The sequence below is a fragment of the Haliotis cracherodii genome, unplaced genomic scaffold (genome assembly GCF_022045235.1).
Source record: "Haliotis cracherodii isolate W230 unplaced genomic scaffold, xgHalCrac1.p SCAF_19, whole genome shotgun sequence".
In the NCBI taxonomy this organism is placed as follows: Eukaryota; Metazoa; Mollusca; class Gastropoda; order Lepetellida; family Haliotidae; genus Haliotis; species Haliotis cracherodii.
In genome coordinates this window covers 12,697,151-12,724,951 of record NW_027266274.1, presented here as the reverse complement: position 1 = coordinate 12,724,951, position 27,801 = coordinate 12,697,151, and the positions used below count along the sequence as shown (strand labels likewise).

The window sequence follows — 27,801 nt, the reverse complement described above, 5'->3', positions numbered from 1 at the left end:
ACTCAACACAACAGATGGTTCAGATAGTCAGATGGTTCAGTCGCTGAGACCTGAGTTCGTGAGTATGGTTTTACGCAGCTTTTAGCAATATTCCAGCAATATCACTGCAGGGGACAACAGAAATGGGCTTCACACATGGTGGCCCAGTCGTCTAAGGCGCCGCGATTTTCTGTGCAGAGTTGCGTCCCTTGGGCACGCCAGGAACCTATGATTGTGGGTTCGAATCCCGTTTCGCCCTGGTTATGTTTCTAGGTTTGTCAGCACCATACCCGTGCTTGTGGGTTTCACGGGAGTGGTAAACGTCTGAGACCTGCATCACTTCGGGCTTTTCTCCCACATTATGCTGACACGCCATGATATAACTGGAATATTGTTAAAAGCGGCATTAAACCCAACTCACTCACTCACACATGGTACCCACAACAGGAATCGAACGAGGGGGAAATCTAAGATTCCTCAACTTTCTGTGCAGAGTTGTGTCCCTTCAGCATGCCAGACTCCAGTGATCAATATTCCAAATCCCAGATTGCCATGAAAAGATTTAAATTGCTGGGATGGCATAAAGCAAGACTCCAGATTGGCCCTAATTAGGATTGTTTGTAAGCAAACATGCTTTTGAGATCCACTAAAGACGTAAACTTGTTAGAGATCTGCATCACTTAGGCATTTCCCTACACATTTAACTGACGCTGCAGTGATGTTCTAAGCACTGTGAGTGAGTGAGTGAGTATGGTTTTACGCCGCTTTTAGCAATATTCCAGCAATATCACGGTGGGGGACACCAGAAATGGGCTTCACACATTGTACCCATGTCGGGAATCGAATCCGGGTCTTCGGCGTGATGAGCGAACGCTTTAGCCACTAGGCTACCCGACTGCCCCTCAAAGCACTGTAAAGCAATTCGCTCTCAACTCTGCTTTAAAAAGAGCTGATGTTGCTAAGAGCATATGCCCATCATTTTGGGGGGTCCAGTTCTATAGTTTGACAGTCGGATAAAATTCTTAATTCTTTTATTTTCAGGGTGGGGGAGGTTAATGGCCCTGCAAGTTATCCATCTGACAAAATCAGCTTACATAATTTATCCATTTTTTATATAGTATGCTGTTTCAATGATCCTGCTTTTGTTCATGTGCTGTTACATCAATTTTTACCACAAGGTAAGGTTTTGTTGTCATGTACTGTAGCAAGTCCTCCTGATGCAGTGTATATTGTAGTAAATAAACATCAGTTGATAAGAAGCAGGGCAAAACACAAGAATGTGTGAGTAAAGAGACCACTAAAACTCAGGAATCCAATATTTTCAGAATTAAGGTTTCAGAGGGGGGGGGGGGGGGGGGGGGTGTCTCAAATTAAATTAAGTTTTTTATCCGACATTGAACTTTTGAACTGGTCCCTTACAGAAATAACCACTGCTCAAGCCTTGCATCCTTCAGCTCATCTTGTAAAGTGAAGATCCGGGGTAGAACAGGTCAGCAATCCATGCTTGCCGTAAGAACTGACTATGCTTGTCGTAAGAGGTGACTAACGTTATCGGGTGGTCAGGCCCGCTGACTTAGTTGATGCATGTCATTGTATCCCAATTGCATAGATCGATATTCATGATGTTAATCACTGGATTGTCTGGTCCAGATTTCATTATTCACAGACTGACATCATATAGCATGAATATTGCTGGAATACAGCTTAAAACAACAAACAAAACAAATCATCTTGTATAGAGCTGATATTTGAAGCACATTCCAACCCCCTGACTCACAAAAGAGACGTAACACTGGCATTGTTTTCCATGTTTTATTGAACTCTGGGTTGTACAGGCGGGAAGGGAGGAGCAGCACCATTGTCCAACTTGAACAAAACTCAGTCCAACATAGCAGCTTGTAGAGGGCTGTGTCTCTCTCACGACGTGTGCACGGCACACTCACACACACCGTCGCGGGGAGACAGGCCACACACAGAACAACTGTACCAGGCCATGACAAGATGTCTGCAGACACTCATTTGAAGCTGTCTCAAATTCTATATTTGTCACCTTTATTTCACATCTGATTTCACACTAACAATCCAGGTTGAAACCTATGTTTCACAATTCAAAAGGTTTGACTCATTAATATGAATGTTTGAGATTATGTTCACAATGAAATGGCAGTTAGAGTTATCTCCCTTGACCGTTTTCATCTCAAGTTCGTGTTGATTCAGTATGATCCATGGCAGTTTCTTAGATCATCCCAACAACTACTTCAAACCGAAGATGAAAACTTAAGATATCTTTATGAACACAAAAAACAGTCCATATCCAGTGAGTTGAGACCAATTATAATAAAAATCATTAATCACACTTCGTAATAAGGGCGCCTATAATAGAAGGATGAGAAGTGTATACTTGTACACCTTGAAGACAAACTGTTGTTAGGAAAGTATTCTACCTTCCAACCACGCAATTACTCTCAATTCAATCCTTTAAAATACAGGACTTTAAAGTTGTCTGATATTTCGTCAGCTTCAAATGAGGACGTGGGGACATCCTGCTCAGAGGTTTGTGAAGCAGCATCTACTCACATAGTACGCAGTGAAAATACATGCACACTCTCCGAGGGGGCAGAAGGGGGGTATCAGCAGTCAAAAGTTGACTATTTCATTTTTTCCACACTAAAATGATATATTCTTGCTTTACATAATTTACATTTACAATTATAATTTACACAAAAATATTTCCAAAAATAAATTTTCTATAGATATTTTTTGGTACAACTCATTAACAAACAACAAATGGAATTAAAATTTACATATGAAAGACTCAGGCATAAATACAATGCAACATTTGCTTAAAGCTATCTTTATATTTTCACCATATCAATTCCATCCTGATCTTTATAATTTACCTAGAAACCAACTTTTGACTTCTGGTCTACCCCATCAGGACCCTCAAACACTCAAGTCATTCATTCATTCAATACTCAAAAACAAAATTTACAATATTTAACAAAAATGTGTGGTTAATAATTAGTGAAAATATGACGTTAACAATCTCTTAAAAAAGTAGCTTGGGTTCATTCATATATAGGAACAAAGATCAATTATGACCATTCTTCTTTAAAACATAAGTCATGTTCTCCTATAATCTAGCATTTCTGCTAATAACTTAAAATTTGTATTTAAATATCTTCACAATATTAACAGTCCATAGAAAAGGAAGTCAAATTCTGCAATTGACCAGTACAACACACTATACAAATCTTCAAAATCGGGTCACTGCATAAATTTACATTATATTCCAAATGTGTGACAAGGTTTTGGAGGAAAGAGTTGAGAAGTCCGCCAAACCAGGTCATATTTTTATTGAGTTTTTGTCTTGGGTGGAGTCCGGATGGTGATACTTATTTATAAATGATGGATGCGCGTCACAGTTTGACGACAGTGAAATCAGTCTGTCCAGTCGATCGGTCATGCGCTAAGCCTCGGGTCGAGAGAGGTGGCATGAGGCGGCGGGCAGGTACTGCATTACTGAAATACAAAGGAGATACATAAGCGGCAGAATTAGATACTATTTTCCTTAAAACTTTATACCGAAATGTCTTGCTAAACAGATCATTTGGGCCAGTTAACAAGAAAAAAGTAAGAGAGTGTTATCAGGATTCAATTTCAGTATTAAGTAATTGTTATAAAATTTGTGATAACTTTAAAGGTATGACAAAGTCATTGAGTTGATTCTACAGATTTCAATCACAATATGCCACAACAGTTGTCAACCTGGACTGATGTTTTCCTCCCAGAGTGAGTAAGTATAGTTTTACGCCTTCATCAATATTCCAGCAATTCCAGGGTGGGGGACACCAGAAATGGGCTTCACACATTGTACCCATGAGGGGAATTGAACCTGGGTCTTCTGTGTGACAAACGAATGCTTTAACCACTAGGCTACCCCACTGCCCCTCCTCCCAGGGGCGGGGCGGTCAGGTAGCCTAGTGGTTAAAGCGTTCGCTCGTCACGCCGAAGACCCGGGTTCGAATCCCGACATGGATACAATGTGTGAAGCCCATTTCTGGTGTCCCCCGCCGTGATATTGCTGGAATATTGCTAAAAGTGGCGTAACACCATACTCACTCACTCCTCCCAGGGGCAGTGTCCAGTTTATGAGTCTATAAATATCCATCCCTGATGACCTCTCCAGATAAGTGTAAATTGACAGGTCCCTTGGGTCTCTCTACTGCTAAGATTGCTTTTTGGAAACGGGCCCAGGATACATATTTCAAGCATATCAGGGTTCGTTTCAGTATTAAGTATTAAGTATTTGATTATTTTCTTAATAACTCGTAACACCATAGTCAGCATTTATTCCACCTCTATCACAGAGACCTGTTAACAGTCAGGACTGATACATCTTCCCGAGGCAAGGGAGTTAACTGACTTTAAAAGTCCAGTTTCCTCCCTTGCCGAACTAGGCTGGAATTCCAGGGCTCCATCGTAGCACCACCAGTGGCTGTTACGAGTTATGTCCTTTCTATGTCTCTCCTATTGACCAATCAGATTCAACCTCTCGTATCACTTGCATTTGCTTCAAACAAAACGGTGGCGCCCAGTCAAGACGATCTGATTGATAATCAAGATCTATATTGGGATGAAACGAGTCTTACATGGCGAAGTGCATCTAATCACGTGAGCACCTTGATTAAAAGCATGAAAAAATTTAGAAAATATCTGTTGACAACGAGTTAGCGGTGCACATGTTTTGCAAATCCTGCAGTCGACCGAAATCTGCATGACAGTTTACAAACTGGATTTCGATTTCGGTGCGCGATTTTGATTGGACTATGCATAGACTCGTTAGTCCAGCCAAAATGTAACTCCATATTACCAGCCTAGTTCGGCAAGGGTGGAAACTGGACTTTTATAGTCAGTTGACTCACTTGCCTCGGGAAGATGGGACTGATATTGCTGAATGTTGCTGATTGCAGCTTAAAACAACAACCCAGACAAACAGAAAGACGTCCATGCATTTATGTATCGGCTCACCAGGATATACTAGTGAGTGTGAGTGAGTCAGTGGATTTTAAAACCGCTTTGAACCATATTCCAGTTGTATCATGGCCTGTCAGCTTACTGTGGAAGGAAACCCTGATATGATGCAGGTCTCAGATGTTTACAACTTTAGAAAAACCCACAGCAAGTGTATGGTGCCAACAGACCTAAGAACATAATCGGGACGAACCAGGATTAAAACCCATGATCATAGGTTCCTGGTATGCCCAAGGGAGCCAACTCTGTACAGCAGACGACGGGGCCACCCGACACCTTGACCACTGACTGAGACGGACTACTTACTGCGACTGACTTGAGAAATTGCTGAACGTCCACATCACCCCCTGCGGACTCGCCGATGGCAACGTGTAAAGAAAACGCCCATGTTGCACATCCGGAGTCATCCTTGACCTTCACAGTGTATGCTCCGGAATCAGTGGACAGCACGGCGGGAATCTCGAAAGTGAAGTTGTTGCCATCTTGGGTGAATTTGAACCGTCCAGTATCCTCAATTTCTCGGCCGGCGCGGCTCCAGGAAACTAAAAAACAAAGGCAGTCCATGTTGGTATTCATTCATAGTCTAAATCTTGCGCCAACACATTTAACCTCTTGCAAAGTTAATAATAATCCCTTTTCAAGGCTAAACGTAAGACCTAAATGTTCTTTCAACAAATGAGACATTCTTACTTTCTTCACTTCCAGTCATCTGAAAAAAACCTATTCTCTGAAACCATGCAAGTGTAGCGGCCATAAAATTTCCGAGTCCCATGATGGGATTCGAACCACGGACCTTCTGATCTGTGGTCGGACGCCTTGTCCACATGACCAAGGAGGTTAACCCCGTCAGCAAGCTGACAATGTAAGGATGTCATCTGTGGGATGACTCCACGCCCTGCTACATACTCCCCTGACAACAGAAGGCACGTCCCGGGCCGCATAGTAGGGTACTGAGGCTTATTTTGCTCAAATTTAATATGAACGTGCTCAGCCCCACGTTGGGGGCCAAAGTAGCGGCCATAAAATTTCCGAGTCCAGTGATGGGATTCGAACCACGAACCTTCTGATCTGAGGTCTGATGCCTTGTCCACATGACCAAGGAGGTTAACCCCGTCAGCAGGCTGACAAGGTAAGGATGTCATCTGTAGGATGACTCCACGCCCTGCTACACAAGCTTTGTCACATTAAGTCTTTGGGGACCACAAGATATATGTACTGATCTAAACAACACCTGATTCTTTCATATTACTATAGGGGGCATGGGTGGCCCAGTCGTCTAAGGTGCCGCGATTCGCTATGCAGAGTTGCGTCCCTTGGGCACGCCAGAAACCTATGATTGTAGGTTCGATTCCCGGTTCGCCCTGATTATGTTTCTAGGTTTGTCAGCACCATACCTGTGCTCGTGGGTTTCACCGAAGTGGTAAACGTTTTAGACCTGCATCACTTTGGGCTTTCCTCCCACATTAAGCTGACATGCTGTGATATAACTGGAATACTGTTAAAAGCGGCGTTAAACCAAACTCACTCACTCATATTACTATAGTAATCTAGTGTCTTCCAACTTCTTTTGAGTAATTGGAGTAATTACCTTGTTTACAGTTCTGCCAATCCAATAATTCACAAATGAATGACCTGATTATTAACAGGTGTAAAACAATATAGAGAGCAACCATTTGCATTTTTCATTTATTCAGTTTCACCACGAATAACAAATCATTTTTTGGATCACTTAATTTTTTTTTTTAAAATATAAATTTATTTTTTGTCAACTAATACTAAGATTTTGGGAAAGGAGACTTAATGTAAGTGCTAAGATATGCAGCCTTAGTAGTACCTGTAGGTGAAGACTGGCTTTCTACACTGCAAGACAACTTGACAGAACTCCCCTCCTCCGCGTTTTGGGACTTGGGGAATGTGACGAAAACAGGACCGACGGGCTTCTCATCGGGAACTTGTACGAGTAGTGATCCTGCACTTGAGATTGATCCACTGGCGTTGGTTGCGACACACTCGTACACACCACTGTCCTCGGGAAACACCTCAGCCATGACCAGTTTGTAGCTATCGCCAGATTTCCCGTATTGGAAATCTTCACAGTCCTTGATTGTCTTGCCGTCCCGTAACCACTGGACCTCAGGGTTACCTGGTCAAACAAGGTTTGTGTTAATACAGTCTTTTGTCTGACGACAATACTGGACAATACAAGGATAATACTACGCCAGAGCTATGACAGTACTAGGGCAATGCTTGTAGATTACATACAATACTAGGCCAGTACTAAGTGCTAGGACAATACTAGGCCAGTATTAGGACAGTGCTAGGACAACACTGGACAAAACTAGGCCAGTACAATACTGGACAGTACTAAGACAATGCTAGGGCAATACTGGACAATACTAAACCAGTACTAAGACAATGCTAGAGCAGTCATAAGGCAATGCTAGGATAATACTAGACCAGTACTAAGACAATGCTAGAGCAGTACTAAGGCAATTCTAGGACAGTACTAAGACAATGCTAGGGCGGTACTAAGGCAATTCTAGGACAGTACTAGGCCAGTACTAAGACAATCCTAGAGCAGTACTAAGGCAATTCTAGGACAGTACTAAGACAATGCTAGGGCGGTACTAAGGCAATTCTAGGCCAGTACTAAGACAATGCTAGGACAATACCATGTAAATATACTTTAACATTAAACTGTCAATAAGGGCAGACCAATGTATTTTCTAGATGAGTGTACCACCCATGTGAAAAATAAATAATGTGTTTGACCCTAACATGACTTGTAATGAAATTCTGTCAAAGTATGTGAAAGGAAATGATCCTAAAATCCACCCTGGCGTTTTTTTTCTTTTCTTAATCAGCCTTATTGCGTGAAAATTCGTAAAACAAGAAAATGAGCAGTTCTGACCAGGGCTGTGGAGAATCACAATGTTTCTGTGCTTACAAGACTCATAGCAGATTCTCAGATTCCCCAATCAGATCTTAGTTCTCACTACTGCCAAACAAAGATATGAGGACATCCCATTACGGGTCATGTCAGAACGACAATTCATCCGACCAATCAGAGCGGCGCTTACCAGATCGGGAATGAATGCGTTTTCATATGCAAACTTGAAATGGTTAGCACAGGGGGATTCCGAATGACAGTTATGGGCTGTACGGCTGAAGTCATCATCTATCACTCACTTCAGTTGGATAAACATTTGAACGAGAGAGACTTTACACATCCCATGGAAAGTACTGCAATACAACCTCGGCCATCTATTAGACATTCCAGCGTGTTCCTTTCTTCAGTTTTCAAATTTTGAATTGCAAACTGTTGAATTCGTCATACTTCTAACCTTTTGTCTTATAGAGGCTTCAACTACTCTCATTGGATAAAAGATTTATTCACAGAGCCCTACACATGTCTGACATCGACGATGCATGAATGTCAACAGACACATATATTCAAACATCAGGGGCAGTTAATTCTGATCATCATTTCCGGTTAACATACATCTCTAAAGCATATAATAGTGCAAATAAAACGTCCATAAAATATCAATAAACAGTAACTTAAGTTTACATTCTAACAAAAACTTTGTCAAAATATTTTTCAAAGCGTAGTCTGGATTGGAAGTCAGCAGTTTGAAACTAGTGCCGTGTTGCTTGAGAAAGCTGCTTCTTGATTGGCCCTTGTCAACTTCTTGTTTGTCATTTCATTGGTCGGTCAAAGTTTGCAAAAGGTCGTTCTGATGTGACTTGTAATGGGATGTTCTCAGAGGAGTTTAGGGGTAGCGAGAACTGAGATCTGATTTCGGTTATATTGCAGATTCTCATATCTGTCAATGTATATAACCTCGTATAAACTGTATATCTGTCAATGTATATAACATGGTATAAACTGTATATCTACCTGATATCCTGCACTGGAAGGTCACCTGGTCTCCATCTAGCACAATCTGACCTTGAACTTGGTCTAGGAAACTTGGGACTTCAACGTCAGATTTCTTCTCTGGAGCAGGGGCAATGGGTTCTTCTAAAATATGGATTGGAATAACTCTGAACATGTTTTCTAATTAAGGTTTTCTTTTTATCTATTAACATAAACAGCATTGGCCTCCAGTCATCACAATTTGATCCCCAAATTCATATTTTAGCAATCACATAATAAAATATTATGTGTTGAATACTGGTTCAAAACCAACCCAGGAGATTCTTCATGTGAATAGTATTAGAATAGTATTAGAATAGTATTAGGATAGTATTACAACTACAATCATTGGCTTATTGGAGCCTATACGCCTATATACCAAAACACAATTTTAATAATATTTGACATTCAATTTTCACCCCAAACCTATTTGAATTACACTGAATATACGTGCCTATACCAAATTCAAACAAATACTATTCGACAAACAACTATCATCACTGACTTCATAGTGACAGTTATATTGTTTTCTGTGTACAATCAATATAGTCAAAATATACACAGAGATGCAATACTTTTCAAATAAATTTTAAAATATCTTTTACTCAATTAACTAAATTCAATTGTAGCTGAAAGAAATTGTTGGATTATATCTCATACATTGATACATTGTGTGATATCAGTGTACACAAATCAACTGTGCCGTATTGTGCTCATGCTCTAAGCTACTACACCATATACACTATATCAACATGCATTATAATACACGAGTACAGTACTATTAACTGTTAAGTCAGCTGACAAAATATTGCTGAAAATATGAAAAAAAATCCTTCAAAACTACATACTGATTGATATACTTCATATACAAATTATTATTCCAAAAAATATTTTCTTCCTATCATAGTTGTGACACAGGATGAAAATATTGTATTTTATAATTCAGAAGTAAATAAAATTTGATCCATTTGTACCTGTATGGAAAGTCTTGAGGCAGTGAGACTCCCAAAGCACTCTCAACTTATTGAATAATTTGCCTTGATTTACTGCTTGGTCTTGTGTTGCATTCAGAGAATTCCCTGGGCAATGCAGTCAGTCCCAAGGGGGATAACTCAACAACTTGTGTGTCAGCCAATCAGGACACTTTCTCATGGTGAGAAACAAAATGGCCTCCAGGTGATTGCACCCCTGGTGTGAGTTAATGGGTTGAGAGTGCAGGAAGTTTTTTTATACCAGGGTAAGGTAGACTAGAAAAGATGGGTTGGGGGTTAGGGATAAGGGTGGTTTGTCAGGTGGGTGGGAACTCTATGGGTTTGATTTTCAGTGTAAATATTTTGACTTGAACAAACTGACTTCAGAAAAAACATACAAATGAAATGACAACTGAAGACCCCAAATATAAAAATGTCATTAATAACATCCAGATGAACAATGTTACCATAAATTTTGAAACAATTTCACTCTTCCTCTCATTTCTTTTTTTGAATATATTTGAATGTGTTTACAATTTTTGAACCATTTTATTCGTTTGGATCTGTTACGCTTTTTAAAACATTTTATACTTACATATTTCAAAATATGTATGTTAAAGATTCTATAAATATAAATACAAATATAAATATATATTCTATTCATGCTTAGGCATGCAACTAATATTTACACTACAACTATTCATATATATTACAAAAATATTTTTCTAACAATATATTAGCGTCATGACTATTTCATTTCTGTGTGGAGTATGTTGCGTGACCTCATCTAGTAAAAGCCTTCAAATTTTATGGTAAACCTGACAATCTCATGAATGACAAAATTATATTGAAGTCTCATGGGAACTCAAAATGGACTAACAAAAACAAATAAAAAAATAATATGTATTCATTAAGAGGGGGTTTTAAGGTAGAGAAGGACAATTGGCTGACTTAAGATTCGACTGCCTGCTCAGCTGAAAACAAAGAAAGTTTATTTTGAATAATCAAAGTTACATCAATCTTATTGTTTGGCGATACTTTTTGTTTTCTCTCCAAAAAGGTTTTCTGAAAATATTGCCAAGTCTCCAGTTTTGGTTTAGCTGGTCTCACTAGTTTTGCATTATGACATATATGTACTGATTTGTGAGAGTGACCTCCCTTGGCTTGATAAATGACAAAGGTCAAAATCAAAATTTGGGTCATCACTGACCATTTTGAATTTTTCTATTGACATTTTTGGCACTTTTAACGGGGAGTCAACATGTAAGTTTTGATTTGGCAAATTACATTTTTTACATTTTAGGGTCAACGGATCCAAAACAATGTATTCTGTAAAAAGTATCGCCATAGTTATTTTTTATACTTTTTCATACAAGTTCAGTTTTACTGCTGAACAGACAAAATAGTACATACATTATATCTCTATAGTACCAAAACACATGGCATTGAGAAATGTACGTGACTATGCTGTGCATTTTAGTCAAGCAAACTACAATTCTCACACACCCTTGCAACTATTGTGGGCTTGTTAAAAAATAAGAATCCAATCTTATTTCTAGCTAAAAAAACACAATGTTGCATTCATGTAATGATTGGTCAGCATGATCAGCAAAATTCACACATGTCAAACTCTGAAAAAAGATGAAATTCACACAGGATAAAACCAGATAAAACCAGATAAAACCAACTAGAAATAAGACTTGAAGAAGAAGGAAAAGATGAAACAGAATGGAAAAAGATGTCATCCTCATAATCCAGGGTATTTTTTTTTTTTATCTTAACGCAAGAATTTAAATCCTTGATCACCGGAGGCCTTCATTTGTTTTATTGTCACATACAGTCAGATGATGCTGAGTTAGTGTGAGTGAGTGAGTCCTGGTTTAATGCTGCAGCTTGTCCTGTTATGGCAGACAGTCATAATCGATGCAAGACGATTAAGGCCACAGAGACACAGGTTGTATAAGCTTGTGACTTCAGTATATACTATTTTACTATACCACCTGCGTTTGCTTCACACAAAATGGTGGCGCCCGGTCAAATCTGATTGATAATCAAGATCTATATTGTGATAAAACTGGTCTTACATCATGAAATGCATCAAATCATGTGAGCACCTTCATTAAAAACATGAAAAGATTTGGAAAATATCTGCTGACAATGAGTTGGCGGTACACATGCTTTGCAATTCCTGCAATCGACCGAAATCTGCACAACAGTTTACGAACCGGATTTCAATTTCAGTGCACGATTTTGATTGGACTATGCATAGACTCGTTAGTCCAGCCCAAATGTAACTCCATAATACCAGCCTAGTTCGGCAAGAGTGGAAACTGGACTTTTATAGACAGTTAACTCCCTTGCCTCGGGAAGATGTTTCTGGCCCTGATTCGGAGTACACTAAGTTGATACCATGCTAAGCCATAATTAACTCAGGAGTAGAAAGTACTCCGGATGTGTCACGCAAACCAGTTACATTGAACAGAAAGAAACAATTGTTCTTGGTTTGGTTTGGCATAGCTCGTCCAAATACACTCGATTAATATGGAAGTGCTAGCCAAAACACACCCGTTGCAAATGTTCTTTTTTTGGTAAATCTTGTGTGTGTCATGCTGATGTGACAGACCACTACGTTGAACGGAGTAACATTTTTTAGTTGACATTTATTTGTTGTGGGATGAAGATGTCCTCAGAGCTCCAGTCAAGAGATTGCTTTAGCTAATATTAGAATGAACTTCCATTATCCACTTTATAACAGAAAGTGGTCAATTATTCACTTTCGTTGAAAATATAGAAACATTTCATTTTGGGGGGATTTGGTCAGTGTGGCAAGGAAGGTTTGCGTTTCTGTCTTTAGTCTGATTAAAATGTCCGACATGATATTTTTGACTCGTTGTTTACTTAACGGGGAATAAAAAGTGCCTCATTCCCATACATTGTTACATAAACACTGAGCAGTAAACAGTGCATGATCTATGCATGTTGTTCGCACGATGACCAACGAGAGTCAACGTTTCCTAGTGGCTTCCATCTGAGGACTATCACTCTCAGAATCATATTGTGACCATTGGATCCCAATTATTGTGATCTCAAACCACTAACAAAATATTACAGATGTGACTGGGTGAGTATGGTTTTATGCTGCTTTTAGAAATATTCTAGCAATATCACGGCAGGGGATACCAGAAATGGGCTTCACATTGTACCCATGCCGGGAATCGAAACCCAGGTCTTCGGTGTGACAAGCGAACGTTTTAACCACAAGGCTACCTGACCGCCCCTTATTACAGTTGTAAGGGAGATAACATCTTTAAGAGCTTAGCTATCAAGGGTATCTGAGCATGTTGTTCACCAGTAGATGACAGAAACTGAAACATGAAGCCACCATGACAGGATGAAGATGAAGCACAGGTGTATTTCACTTGATTTGATTTGACATCCATCTTGGTATCCTAGGTGATCATAATCTTTTTTAATTATAATCTTTGGGTGATCAAAATATTCAAAGTGAAATATGCCTGGAGAGAGATGGAGAGAAGTAAAGAAACAAAAGTTTCTAAGCAGAACAAAAGAGACAGTGTAAACCAAACACTAGAATTAACACTGCCCATTACTTTCTTCTCCCCCTGTAGGTTGTGTGGCCGGAGCCTCTGGGGTAGGGGCGGGAGCCTCGGCCTCCGGGGCAGGGGCAGGTGCAGGTGCACTCTCTTCAGCTGGGAGGAAAAGGAGGAATAAGCCAGGAATACCAACACATAGACACAGGGGAGACAACTGCTTGGCACAGGGGAGACAACTGCTTGACACATGGGAGACAACTGCTTGACACACAGAAAATTCCAGGAAATGAGGATTTGATATTCATTGAGAACATCATTTACACTTCTAGGATCTGTGGTGCCAATAAACAGCTTTGGCAGAAATATATAATATCTTTCACAAATCTTTATTAATTTGTTATTAAGTTACATCTCTGAAAATAATCACACCATATTTGACATTTTTAGAGTCAAGCTTTAATGCCTATGGTATGGTATCTTGAGTCCATTCAGAACAACATGGTAGGACATTCTTCATGACATATAGTCAAAGAATAAATCAGTTACAAATCCTGGCATCCGGGTCTAATAATGTCAAATATGATCAGACATGATTTGGAAAGACTTAAATGTCTTCATATCAATATTAACTTTTGTTAATGTGAAAGTATTACATGAGAGTTTAGTAAGCATAAGAATTAAGTATAAGTATAACAATACAAGTTATCCATGGATTAATAAACAGGGAAGAAGTGTTAGTATATTTACTTTGTACAGGAGACAGAGGTTCCTGCACAGAGCCAGGAGCTTCCACAATGGGTGGATCTAGCAGAAGTACGTAGAGTGGTGTTAGCACATGGATACATAGTGTCACCATTGTTCGTAGGACTTACTACCGTTTTCGACGTAATAAGCGCCCATGGCACTCTCAAAATTTGAAATAGGGGGCTCTTATTAGAATATTACTTTGGTGAAAAAAAAACAGAGTTGAAAGATAAATTTAATGGTTTATGCTCACAGCCTGAAATGTTTATGTATGACAGATATATTTTTCCAGAATTTAATTGCCCATAATTAAGGGTGCAAATAACACACGAGTGCATATTACACGCGAAAAAATAAGCTTTGTGTTCATTGATCAATCGGGAGGGGGGCCAATTGGGATTGTTCACTAGCCAATATATTAGCAAATATCACCTTGGGCGCTTATTAGAGTGGTGCGCTTATTACGTCGAATTAAATACTCCTACAATTTGAACTTTGTGAGAACCTGCTTGATAGGCATATTTGAGTATAGTGCTCATATGGGATTTGGGGGAGGGCACTTATTACTGTTCTGTGATGGTCTAATTTCAATTTCAAAAGTATTTAGAAGGTATTTCAAATTTTGGAAATTGCTCATGTAACAAAAAGATTAAAAGATTCAAGCCAAAGTGATTGAAAAGAATTGGAATCTCATTTTAATAGTGCTTGATTGTTCTATACGAATAGACGCATAGACTAGGTGCATTTTGTACTTTCTGTTTCAGTGGGCTGGCTTGGTTCAGACTCTGGTTCATCTGCAGTGGGTGGGTCAGTCATGGCTGGAGAGAAGCATGGCACGTTGTTAGCAAACAGACAGACAGACAGACATTAGAACCCAAACAGACACAGATATGACACATACAGCTTGTACAACACACAATTTACTGAATGTATCAAGAGCTGTTTTCCAGTAACCTGAATCATGTTTTTTTTCTTTTAATATAATTCAATATTGTTATGAAGGAATTTTACTTTCTTTCTACTCCAATTTAACAAAATGGATCTAAACTAAATCCTGTTGGTCCATATGCATTTGAGGCACATCCTTAGCCCTTGAGGTTATCATAGAATAATTTACATCTTCATAACAAAGAGCTATTGGGTCGGGTCACTTGTTTAAGTTCATTTCAAGAACATTATTTCAGAATAAAATTAATATAGACCAATTCTTTCGGAAGTGTGATTTCAGTCTCCTTTCTTAGAGCAAACCAGAGCTAAGGAAAAGAAGAAAATGACAAAAGTTGAAAAAAGAAACTTTTGATTGACAACTGAGCTAATTACTTTGTGGCTGAGATTCTGGTGCTGTCTCGGGCACTGCTGGCTCCGAAGCAGGTGCTGGGAAGGTAAACACGGATTGGTCACGACAAGCCACATGGTTAGACAGATAATTAATACTAATATCAAGTACATCTTGTAATAAGCTTGGAGTACAAAGCTAAGCAGTTGTGTTGACCTGGGTTTTGTCTAAACAATTATCACCACAGACTTAATGTTTTATGACAGTATCAAAGCCTGGAACAGGAAAGTTCGAGAAAATTGTTTGAATTTGTTTAAAAAAAATTCAAAAATTTGTGTTTATTACTTTCTGGTTCAGGAGCGGGCGTGTCCGCTGAGGGGGTGGACTCTACAGGCGCTGGCTGGCCTGGGGGGAGAGAACATGTGATAAGCAACACTTTCCTCTGGACTAACGGTCCAAGTTGCTGAATTTTATATCTTGGTTTATGGATCAGACGTGTAAATCTTTTACAAAAGTTGATTCAAATTGAGATTAATTTTGATTCTACTTTTCCTCTTGCCATCTTTCATTACCCAAAAAAATCCCATGGCGATTGATATGGAAGGGAGATAACTCTTTGAATTGTCATTCAAACAAAGAATTTGAGCGACTTTTCTGGATAGCCTTTGTTTATTACATTAGCTTATAAGACATCACTTAAGTCTTTATTTGACCAAATGATCATCAAAGGGACTTCATGTGTCATATTACACCAAAGTGATATTTTTGTTTGGGCACCAGTTTGGTTTTTAACATAAATACACATGTTAATGATGGTTATTACTTTCAGGAGCAGGTGCGGGCGTGTCTGCCGGGGTGGTTGCCTCTACAGGCGCTGGTTGGCCTGAGGGAGAGAAGACGTTATTAGCAACACTATCTACTGGACCAGCACGAGTAGACACAGAGAAGCCTTGTTAGCTTGGACTCTTTGGGGTGACCATTATTAGGGGCAATGGCTACTCAGGTTCACCATCACCATGGTACTGACACTACATGGCTATTGAGCAGATCAAATTACCGTATTCGATGTAATACAATAGCGGCCAGCCCGGTCTCTAAATTCGAAATAGGGGTGCTGATTATGTTGAATATGGTACTTTGTATTTTATACTAGAGACAACTAAAAATATTGTCTCACTCAATATGCCTGCTCGATTGACTTTTTCTTCGGCAGGGACCATAAAAGACAACAAATGAAGGCAAGATCATGAGGTTTGATTGTTTGTTTGTTTAATGTCGCACTCAGCAATATTCCAGCGATATGACGACAGCATATAAACATTGACCAGACAATGGTATGAGCAGCGATCTACTTCATTGGAGTACGATGACATGCAATCAACCAAGTCACAGAGTCCCATCACCCGATCCATTTAGCTCTTACGACAAGCATGGGTTGCTGAGGACCATTTCTAATCCAGAGATCCAGAGATCCAGAGATCATTAGGTAGCACAGTCTTACAAAATATGGAGTTGACGAAGTTCAAAGTAACAAGGCTTCCTGCTATCAGAGATCAGTGGGACTTCACAGACTAGGAATTCTGATTGGATAATATCAAATCTTATGTTACATCCCTACAGACCTGGAGAGACACAAGCCAATGGTTAGCTGGTAGCCTTGTAATATGACCATATTGGTATTGAAGTGAAAGGAATCATTCTTTGTACATTTTAGAAGATATCCATTTGGACTTCAAAATGTCATAACAGCCATCTTTTCAAACTGCTTGACAGCTATTATGTATGACAATGATCTATGTTTGTCAGTATAGCCATCTTGTTCTATATGAGAACAAAACTTTAGGGTTAATTAGTTTGATGTCTTTCTTTCATTTAGGGAATGAGGATGAGTCTTTTGAAATTCGAGACTGTTTGTTGTCATGGGTAACACTTTTCCTTGTACCAGGGTCACTCAGTGCAAGAGAACGATCAAATGGAAAATGTTTGAAGTGCCTCAAGTCAGAGCTAGGCTCACATACCACAATTACAAAAGAAATAAGTTTTCAACTTTATTCAAAAACCTTTCAATTTCTCAAAAGAAATTTTAAGTGTTTCAGTCACAATCATCACAATCATCATATTTATATTTTATTCAATCACAATATAAAGTCAATTTTGTTCACAGCATTCACAACAAACGACCGAGACGAAAACCACCAGTTTGCATTTTGTTCACAAGAATGAAGACTTGAAAGGTTGCACTCAAGTTAATGACATTGAATTTCTCTTCAATTCCGAGTTTGCCATTCACACAACTCCCATAAGAAAGCATGATACACAAGAATTCAAATAATCACAGACATCAACTGGTTCAGCATTACAAAGAGCCATGTTGAGAAAACAACATCAATCAAAAACGGTTGATGAATCAATCATGTGAAAAGGCTGTGTTTTTTTATTTCATTCACTATCACTGTCATACACAACGTTCAGAATGGATTTATGTAAGTGACACAAAGTAAAAAGTAAATCAAAAAGGAAATTTACTTTGTGGTTCTGTTGCCAGGGCAACAACATTAGGGAGGCTTGATTCTACAGCAGGTCCTGATGGGATGCATTGGCATTTGGGGTGTAGAAAGCAGCATATGATTGGTCAGTTAGTACGACACAGGATTATCTACTGTTGTCATGGTTACAAAGGAATGTTAAAACTGACATACATTATCACAGACACATCTATATATTACTAAGAAATAAGTTAGAAAAAATATGTACAATTCAACATAAAGACTGTAATGAAATATGTTCATGAATGAATCTGAAATAGAGAAATATGTAAATTTCTAAACCCTACTAATAAGAAAAAGCATATCACACAAATACACTTAAAGGTTTATTCAAAAAGCAAAATCAACTCAAGCAAGTTCATTACTTTCTGGTTCAGCAGGTGCCGCCACTGGCTTTGGAGCGCTGGGAGTGGCCTTGCCTGGAACACAACGGGGTCAAGGCCAGGTCAGCAAAAGGTCAATGTCAAATGAATCCATTTTTGCAGGGTGCATAAATGAATAGCTCCTAAAATCGTTGTTACATAATATGCATTGGATTATAAATCTACCCTATATTAGAATTAATATCTACTGACAACATAAAAGATAAGCATAATCTACCATTGATGGAATAAAGTGCCTATATTTTTGAAGGAATTCATCAAATGTTACATGAGAAGTCATCAGTTAGAAGCGCACTTTTTTCCCATGAATTAGCAACTTACAATTAGTTATACAACATGCATGCTGACTGATTAGTTCTGTGAAACAGACTATACTTTATATATGGTTGATATATAATAAGGTTAATACAAGAACAACATCTACCATATATACATGATGAAACGACAGGCAATATAAGGGTCAGGACAAGAATTTATAATGTACATCATATCTTAATGCAAGGCCAGGCCAAACCATACTGAACCAAAAAAGTCAGGGATCATGACTGTTTTTGGGGATCCTTTTTTATAGTGCCGACTGAGCACGTAATTTCCTTGAAAAATCCCCCTAAATATTTATGATCCCTAACTTCTTTTGTTCAGTATAGTTTCTTGTGTTGGAGATCTGCTTGACCCAGCCTTTGCAAAAGTAACCAGCAGAAAAGGAAAGTGTTATTTGAGTTGCAAATATGCTTTACAAAATATCTTTTTGTTTGTATTTTAATTGAAATATTATTTCAAAATTGTTTACCCCAAATCAAAGCTAAATGTTTGTATTTTTTATTTCCGTCACTTGGAACACTGGCCAAGAAAGTTGAATAAATACAACTATAAATTGGACTGGTAAATCTTCAAATATTATAGTGTTCATAGGGACAACGATGACAATGACAGGAATTTGCAATCTCATTAAAATCATATCTTAGATTGAGGAATATGGAACATCCATTTGTCAATTAAAATTACTTTTAAATATTCACACACATAGGATAATCCTGACCCTAATATGCCCGTCTTTCCATGCTATATAAACGTAAGACACTTATACATGACAAGAGTGCTCTCCCCTACCTTTTATGGTAACGTTGGTTCTGGTGGAAGCAACGCCAGCTGGGTTGGAAGCTTTACATACGTAGGTACCTTCGTCGTCTATAACTGTGTCCGAAATAACTAATTTACACACACCATTGCTATAACTTAGAGATACTACATCATCCGATTTCAGCATCTGTAACAAGAAATAGAACTCATGTCGTATTGGCTTCATGTACTTTGACAACAGCTGGCAGGATATATAGGCAGGATATATAGCCAGACTTGGAGCAGAGAAACCAGGGCTTGATAGATGGCTCTCTACAAAGATGTGTTGACAACCTCGTTATATGTCAAAAAGATCTGGCATCACGCTCTTTAGAATGAGTTCTGACTTTAGACTCTATGGAATGGATTCTGGATTTAGACTCTGTGGAATATATTCTGGATTTAGACTCTATGGAATGGGTTCTGGCTTTAGGTTTGGTTTGTTTTGTTTTGTTTGTTGTTTAATGCCACATTCAGCAATATTTCAGCTTTATGACGGCGGTCTGTAAATAATCGAGTCTGGACCAGACAATCCAGTGATTTACATCATGAGCATCGATCCACGTAATTGGGACCGATGACATGCATCAACCAAGTAAGCGAGCCTGACCACCCGATCCCGTTAGTCGCCTTTTACAACAAGCATAGTCGCCTTTTACGGCAAGCATGGGTTGCTGAAGATCTATTCTATCCCGGATCTTCACGGGTCTCTGGCTTTAGACTCTATGGAATGGGTTCTGGCTTTAGACTCTATGGAACGGGTTCTAGCTTTAGACTCTATGGAACGGGTTCTAGCTTTAGACTCCATGGAATGGATTCTAGCTTTAGACTCTATGGAATGGGTTCTAGCTTTAGACTCCATGGAATGGGCTCTAGCTTTAGACTCTATGGAATGGGTCACTCACCTGTCCGTTAAAGTACCATTCGACATTGGGTTCAGGTTTGGCGGTTACTGTGCACTGTAGAGCTAGTCGTTCTCCCTCAGTCAAGGACACAGGGGAGAGCTTTTCAGAAAACTCTGGCGCCACTTCTACAGCTGAAACAACATTCACCGATATTGTTTCTGGTTGTCATCTAGTATATCTTTACAAGTGCCTAACTTTAAGATTCATCCTCCAACAAATAAAAACACTGACTGAGCAATATTCCATAAATGTTATGGCAGGAACACGATAAATGGCTTTAAGCATTCAAAGTCAGAACTTTGAATTGATGAAGAAAGGCTTTAACCATGAAACTACTCCATCACCCAAACATGAAGAAATGGCTTCAGTGCTGTCTGAATATCTCTTTGGAATCAGCTATACGTTGTAATATTACAATTCTTTTATGAAAATACAAATGAGTAACATACGTTTTTCCTCTTTTCTCCTTGAGGAGGAAGAGGAGGAAGAAGAGGACTCTGTGACTTCCTCTCGCTGGAAGCGGCGCGTCTTGGAGGACTTGGAGGATGTTGAGGACGATGACTCTTCATAACTGGAGGAGAACTCCTCAATGTTGACGCCCGACTTGGTCCTGCGAGCCATGCGGGACACAGTTCTCTTGGAGCTGCTGTCACTGTCCTTCACCCCAGCGTGGACACGGTCTGTACGAGAGTTCAAAACATTGATTGTACAATTTTATAAATAATTATTCCTAATTTAGAAATTTATTTTCTTAAATTCTTTTACAGGCTGACTGTTAACAAGCCGCTGTCATATGGCTGGAGTACTGCTGCGTGGGATCAGGCAAGAAAGAAACACTCACTTGTTTATACAAATGAGTGGTGGGTTCTACTGGTAGGACCATCTTCCCGAGGCAAGTGAGTTAACTGACTACAAAAGTCCAGTTTCCACCCTTGCCGAACTAGGCTGGTATTATGGAGTTACAATTTGGCTGGACCGACGAGTCTATGCATAGTCCAATTAAAACTGCGCAATGAAATCGAGGTCTGGTTCATAAACTGTCATACACATTTTGGTCGATTGCAGGATTTGCAAAGCATGTGTACCGCTAACTCGTTGTCAACAGATATTTTCTATATCTTTTCATGTTTTTAATCAAGGTGCTCATGTGATTTGATGCATTTCGCGATGTAAGACTCGTTTTATCACAATACAGATCTTGATTATCGATCAGATCGTCTTGGCTCGGCGCTGCCATTTTGTTTGAAGCAAAGGTAAGTGATACAGAGGTGGAATCTGATTGGTTCAAAGGAGAATCATTGAAGGGACATAACTCGTAATAGCCACTGGTGGCGCAACGATCGAGTCCAGGAATTCAAGCCTAGTTTGGCAAGGGTGGAAACTGGACTTTTAAAGTCAGTTAACTCTTTTGATCCGGGAGGATGTGGTAGGACAGACATGTTTACCCTTTTCAGTCATCACTGATTTTCTAGGGGGCACAGGTGGCCCAGTCGTCTAAGGCGCAGGGTTGCGCAGGGTTGCGTCCCTTGGGCACGCCAGAAACCTATGATTGTGGATTCGAATCCCGATTATGTTTCTAGGTTTGTCAGCACCATACCTGTGCTCGTGGGTTTCACTGAAGTGGTAAACGTCTGAGACCTGCATCACTTCGGGCTTTCCTCCCACATTAAGCTGACACGCCATGATATAACTGGAATACTGTTAAAAGCGGCGTTAAACCCAACTCACTCATACTCACTCACTGATTTTCTGTGGTCCAGTCATGTAATATTTATCACTGTTTTGCCATTTATGACCTCTGGAATCTGTTTCGGTGGCTTTGATATTCTCTAGCATTGACGTTGTATATTTTCATGCATATGCTATGCTAACACGATTTGATACTTGTATCGAGATCATCCTACAGTGAGTCAATATAGCTCTACCATACAATGTAGATGAGTTTTTGAATTTTGGGTTCAAACTGTGGAAAGTCAGGGCTGTACCCAGAGTATGGGTTCGTAGCTCACCTTCCACTGTGACGCGGGTGTTGGTCTCGTGGTCGCCCAGGGGGTTGGTGGCCACGCACGAGTATCTGCCTGTATCCTCCACACGGGCGTTCTGGATCTCCAGTGTACACACACCATGAGAGTAGGTAATGTTGTAGTGGTCGCCATCGGTCAGGTCACGGCCATCCTTCGACCATTGTACCTGGAGACATTCACAAACATACTTAGACACTGACATTCAATGTCATTTACAACTTGTCTACTTTTTTTATAGAAAATAACAGATGTTTTGGGAAGCACATGTAACATATTTGGTGTCTCCTTAGGAAAGTAGCTTTGTGCCTCCGTTCACCAAGCATGGAATGCAATGGTAATGCAACTGTTAACCTTCTAGTGGATTGTATACTCCCAAGGGAGATGAGAATGAAAATCTCATGCATTTACTGAGCAATAATGTAGTGCTTGAGCATGCTCCAGACTGTGGATTTGGCACATTATAAATAAGCACAATATTATTAATATTAATATCATAACCAACTTCCTATAGAAATTGACCTTGAGACTTTCAAACTATCTTTTAAAACCTTGTTGGCTAAGAATCTGGAGATTGTATTATTCAAAGCTTCTAGTGTTTGAGTTGTTCGAGCACAAGCACACTTCTATCACTGTCAGGGTGATCTGATTCTGATGAAACTTGGTATGCACCTTCGGTGGGGGATGAGCCTTGACGCAGCAGATGAGTTTGAACTCTGTGCCAGCCTGGATAGTACGAGGTCGGAGGTCAAAGTTGAAGTTTGGTTGTTCATCTTCCTTTGGTTTTTCAAACTGGACTTCTTCAAATTCACGCCTCCTGGGAGAAGAGACAGATTGAAACATGCAGATAAGAAACATCAAGACTTAGGAGTGAGTGAGTGAGTATGGTTTTACGCCGCTTTTAGCAATATTCCAGCAATATCACGGACACCAGAAATGGGCTTCACACATTGTACCCATGTCGGGAATCGAACCTGGGTCTTCGGCGTGACGAGCGAACGCTTTAACCACTAGGCTACCCGAAATCCCCTCAAGACTTAGGAAGTCATCAAAGTAATTAGAAGGTGATGTCTTCAGCATGTTTTAGTTGTATTCAAGCAAGTAGTGGGTGTCACACATTGCACCCAGGTAGGGAATCAAACCCATGTTTTAGCTAAATGAGAGAACACTTGAACCACAAGGCCCCATATCCAAATAATAAAGTCAAAATGATTTGGAAATACAACCATAGGAGTGAGTATACGTTTTAATAAATTTCACCAAATTTGAAGAAGGATTATGGTGGATTACACATATTTTACCTGTGTTGGAATCAAACCTGTGTCTGCAGCTTAGGAAGGGAACACATGAACCTTATTGTTTATTGGAATTAAGGTAAATAAAATAATGTCCTACTTTCTCATGGGAGTCGTCTCTCTGCTAGGAGGCCTGAAGGCGTCCAGTCCGGCTGAAGGATAGAAATCATTCATACATCAAAACGTGTCATTTGTAATGTTGATAAGAAGGACATCTTCAGAATGGATTCAAAGATGGACAAAAACAGCTGTACATGCTGTAAAGGCTTGGAAGGAAGGAAGAGTGATGGAGTCTCATTCCAAGTCACTTTCAGCATTTAGTCAAGCAATGTAATGGCTGAGTCACCAAAATTGGGCTTTTAAGCATTAAACTGTGTTGGAAATTGAACTTAGACTTTGGGATAATGTACAAAACCTTAAATTACAAGGCTACTGAAGTTAACACAATCTCATTAAAATCAGACCTTAGTTCTCGCTACCGCTAAACAAAGATCTGAAGACATCCCATTAGGGGTCACGTCAGAACGACCTTTCATCCGACCAATTAGAGCGTCGCTTACCAGATCATGAAAGTCAGAATGTGATTTCTAATCATACAACCTTGAAAGATTTAACACGGGGTATTCCGAACAATAGTTACAGGTTTAACAACTGAATCCATACAATCTAGACTATCTATTAGCCATTCCAGAATGTTCAAATTTGTAATCGAGAATTTGTCAAAATATGTTTCGAAGCTTAGTGGCCAATTTGAAATTAGTGCCGTAAAGCACGAGAAAGCTGCTTTCTGATTGGTCATTCTCTTGGTAGGTCAAAGTTCATGCAAGGTCGGTCTGACGTGACCTGTAATGGGATGTCCTCAGATCTTTGTTTAGCGGTAGCGAGAATTAAGGTTTGATTCTAATGAGATGGATACAGATACCTTAATAAGTTTGTTTGTTTGTTTGTTTGTTTGTTTGTTGTTTTACGCCACACTCAACAATATTCCAGCTATATGACGGCGGTCTGACCATCTGATCCCGTTAGTTGCCTCTTACAACAAGCATTGTCACCTCTTACGACAAGCTTGGGTTGCGGAAGACCTAATCTACCCTGGATCTTCACAGGTATACCCTCCATATCGACTAAGTCAGGGAGCCTGACCACCCAATCCCAAACTGATCTGTTCATCTGAACCTGGACGATTCTGTTGGTAGAATAGAAACAACACTTACGCTCAATGTTGAGTTTGCATTTTTCTTCCTTCCTGCCAAAAGAGTTCTCAGCCCGCACAAGGATCTCTCCCTTGTCTTCCATCTTGACACGGGAGATTTTCAGCTCGAACTCATTGCCCATGTACTTCTGCATGTATTTGATGCTCTGTGTCAGCAGACTGTCGTTCTTGTACCTGGGGAGGAGGGGAAATCAAGGTGTCAGCATGCATCTGGCACAACCAAGGGGTACGCTAGAGATAGGGACTTACACTAAGCAAGACTTGAACTCCATGACAGCAGGGTTGCTTAGCATGGAACCTGGGAATCAAACCCAGGAATTGGGTGTAGGATGTGTGATCCCTATGTTGAAGCAATGATACAAAAATGATACAGGCACCTAACATTAGGATTAAGTGAAAAGACATGAAGGGAGATTACTACTTGTCACTTCTCTTAAGGACATCAATCAACCTCTAACACATCAGGGGGAGATAACTCATTGTCACTTCTTTTAAAACAGACATCATTCAACCTCAAACACATCAGGGGGAGATAACTCATTGTCACTTCTTTTAACACAGACATCATTCTACCTCAAACACATCAAGGGAGATAACTCTATGTCAGTTCTCTTAAGGCAGACATCATTGTACCTCAAACACATCAAGGGAGATAACTCTTTGTCACTTCTCTTAAGACTGACTTCTAACCTCAAACACATCGTCCTTTTATTCATTTCATGAAAAAGTTAATAAAATCAACAATAACCTTCAAACATTATCCATTACTTCTGTAGATGAAGTAATGTTACGACTGTAGATTGATGGGCAAAAAGCAAACATGCAATTCATCATTCATCTTAGCCATGGAGAAAGAAGATCTAAAATATGACACCAATTCATGTCTCACCAGGTAACAATTGGTGGAGAAGCAGCAATGATCTTGCAGTCAAACTTGCATGTCTGTCCTTCAGGAACTGTAGCATTACGTGGGCGGCGCACAAATCTTGGAACAGCCTCCTTGCGATCTGAGATGATAAACAATAATGAAAATTGATTAATTTAAAAAAAATCTTAAACTGAAAGTTCAACATGCTTTATAATTATTGAAAGATACATGTCAACCATGTATGTTTGAATGGACTATCAACAGACACATTTTACGAGGAGAACTGGACTGTCCAAATTTACATGAATATATTTTTTTAAGGAATATGGATCAGAAACATGTATCTGTTCTTAGTTATACAACTCCGCAGTCCCTCACCAAAGTAGCTGTCATAGATCTGGTACTCCTTCGGCCTGTGTTTCCTGAGAGAGGAGAAGTTGGCGATACGACCGATGGCAGGCATAGGCTGGGGCCAGTCAGCCTACACACAAGAAGAACTTAGTTAAATCTAAATTCCAGCAACATTTCATAGTCATCTTTATTACATCAAAGCAATCTTACCAACACGGGTATGGTATTAAAAGTCATTCTGATAATATTTTTTTGAATTTTCAATTTATATGTCATGGATGCGTAAACCAACCCAGAAATCCTGTCAGTGATAGATATTGCTTGTATAGAAAAAATACCCATACCACTGAAATTTAATCTTAAAGGTAAAAGATTTTAATTTAATTCTTTAATAATTCTTAAAGATGCAAATATTAGGCGATTAGACATTGGAATAAGTAGAAAATCTAGTTCAATTTCTCCTGTCCTAAATTTACTTTCTGATGTACTCTAGAAGAAACTCATGGTGACACAGGTAGATGTATTTACCTGTGACTGTAGCCGACATCTCCATGCTACAAACCATGCTAGAACAATCAGGACAAGGTAACAGACTGTTAGTCGTGACGGGGAACAATATTCACACATCAACCCAAACTTCATTCCTGTGTAGCAAACAATACCATGCTATTACTTCAAACATCCATGGCCAAAGAAAAAAAACATACTGGTTCTCAAGCGTTTTTGTTTAAAAATCAGTGTTTTTTTCATTGAGACAATTTTCTACTGAGTATCAGAATTTATAGATTTTCATCTAACAAAAATACAAATTTGAAAGTCGTATTGAGTCATTTTAGCTGAAAGGGCTCGAGAACCAGGTCTATTTTCATGTAGCTTAGTATGTATATAGACATATTTCTAGGTATGACACTAGGTCTTCTTGCGAAGGTGAACACAGTGTTTGGAGAAGCATCAATTGATGAAAGGTCGACAATGTAAGCATACATCTGTGTTGTACATTGACATCGTAAAAGACCATCACACAGACGCAGGTTAGAGGATGAAAATACTAGACTGTAAACTTCTGGAGAGTGAGTGAGTATGGTTTTATGCGGCTTTTAGCAATATTCCAGCAATATCACAGCTGCGATAACCAGAAATGGGCTTCACTCATTGTACCCATATGGGGAATTGAACCCAAGTCTTCGGTACGGCGAGCGAATGCTTCCACCACTTGGCTACCCCTCCACCCAACATCTTGGGAAATTCACATGGAAGAGAAGGACACCCAACTCAACCATTGTTATTCAGATCCATCAGATCTGGTGAAGACACACCATGCAATATAATCACATAGTCCTGGCATTGACAGCTGCAACCCCAATGGCAGCTGACCCTCAATACTCAATGTCATTACAGGTTTAGTATTAAACACAACAATCACAAATCATCCCAACACGTCAATATTTATATAAATAGTTTGTACAGCTTTATTGCCATTTATTCATGCTTGGCCTTCATGCTTTCAATAACCTGTAGCAGGGCGTGGAGTCATCCCACAGATGACATCCTCACCTTGTCAGCTTTCTGACGGGGTTAACCTCTTTGGTCATGTGTACAAGGCGTCTGACCTCTGATCAGAAG

At 39.4% G+C, this 27,801-nt stretch overlaps 1 protein-coding gene across 11 annotated transcripts in view; it reads right to left on the bottom strand.

Annotated features, from left to right (window-relative positions):
• Nucleotides 1-1,777: 1,777 nt before the first annotated feature.
• Nucleotides 1,778-27,801, bottom strand: part of LOC139466765 (twitchin-like) — a 180,273-nt gene continuing 154,249 nt past the window's right edge. For 6 of the 11 annotated variants that reach the window (XM_071248441.1, XM_071248436.1, XM_071248431.1 and 3 more), the window contains 20 exons: nucleotides 26,206-26,308; nucleotides 25,849-25,966; nucleotides 24,961-25,133; nucleotides 23,847-23,898; nucleotides 23,124-23,268; nucleotides 22,440-22,620; nucleotides 20,880-21,110; nucleotides 20,431-20,561; nucleotides 19,517-19,673; nucleotides 18,389-18,442; nucleotides 16,301-16,360; nucleotides 15,823-15,882; nucleotides 15,522-15,575; nucleotides 14,954-15,019; nucleotides 14,205-14,261; nucleotides 13,515-13,613; nucleotides 8,915-9,037; nucleotides 6,848-7,156; nucleotides 5,320-5,555; nucleotides 1,778-3,501 (listed from right to left, as the gene is read on the bottom strand). In XM_071248441.1, coding sequence (XP_071104542.1) covers nucleotides 3,499-3,501; nucleotides 5,320-5,555; nucleotides 6,848-7,156; nucleotides 8,915-9,037; nucleotides 13,515-13,613; nucleotides 14,205-14,261; nucleotides 14,954-15,019; nucleotides 15,522-15,575; nucleotides 15,823-15,882; nucleotides 16,301-16,360; nucleotides 18,389-18,442; nucleotides 19,517-19,673; nucleotides 20,431-20,561; nucleotides 20,880-21,110; nucleotides 22,440-22,620; nucleotides 23,124-23,268; nucleotides 23,847-23,898; nucleotides 24,961-25,133; nucleotides 25,849-25,966; nucleotides 26,206-26,308 — 2,412 coding nt within the window. In that variant the 3' untranslated portion in view covers nucleotides 1,778-3,498. Of the gene's footprint in view, nucleotides 3,502-5,319; nucleotides 5,556-6,847; nucleotides 7,157-8,914; nucleotides 9,038-9,934; nucleotides 10,878-13,514; nucleotides 13,614-14,204; nucleotides 14,262-14,953; nucleotides 15,020-15,521; nucleotides 15,576-15,822; nucleotides 15,883-16,300; nucleotides 16,361-18,388; nucleotides 18,443-19,516; nucleotides 19,674-20,430; nucleotides 20,562-20,879; nucleotides 21,111-22,439; nucleotides 22,621-23,123; nucleotides 23,269-23,846; nucleotides 23,899-24,960; nucleotides 25,134-25,848; nucleotides 25,967-26,205; nucleotides 26,309-27,801 lie in introns of those variants that run through there. The other 5 variants (XM_071248433.1, XM_071248440.1, XM_071248437.1 and 2 more) reach the window with 5 other exon arrangements.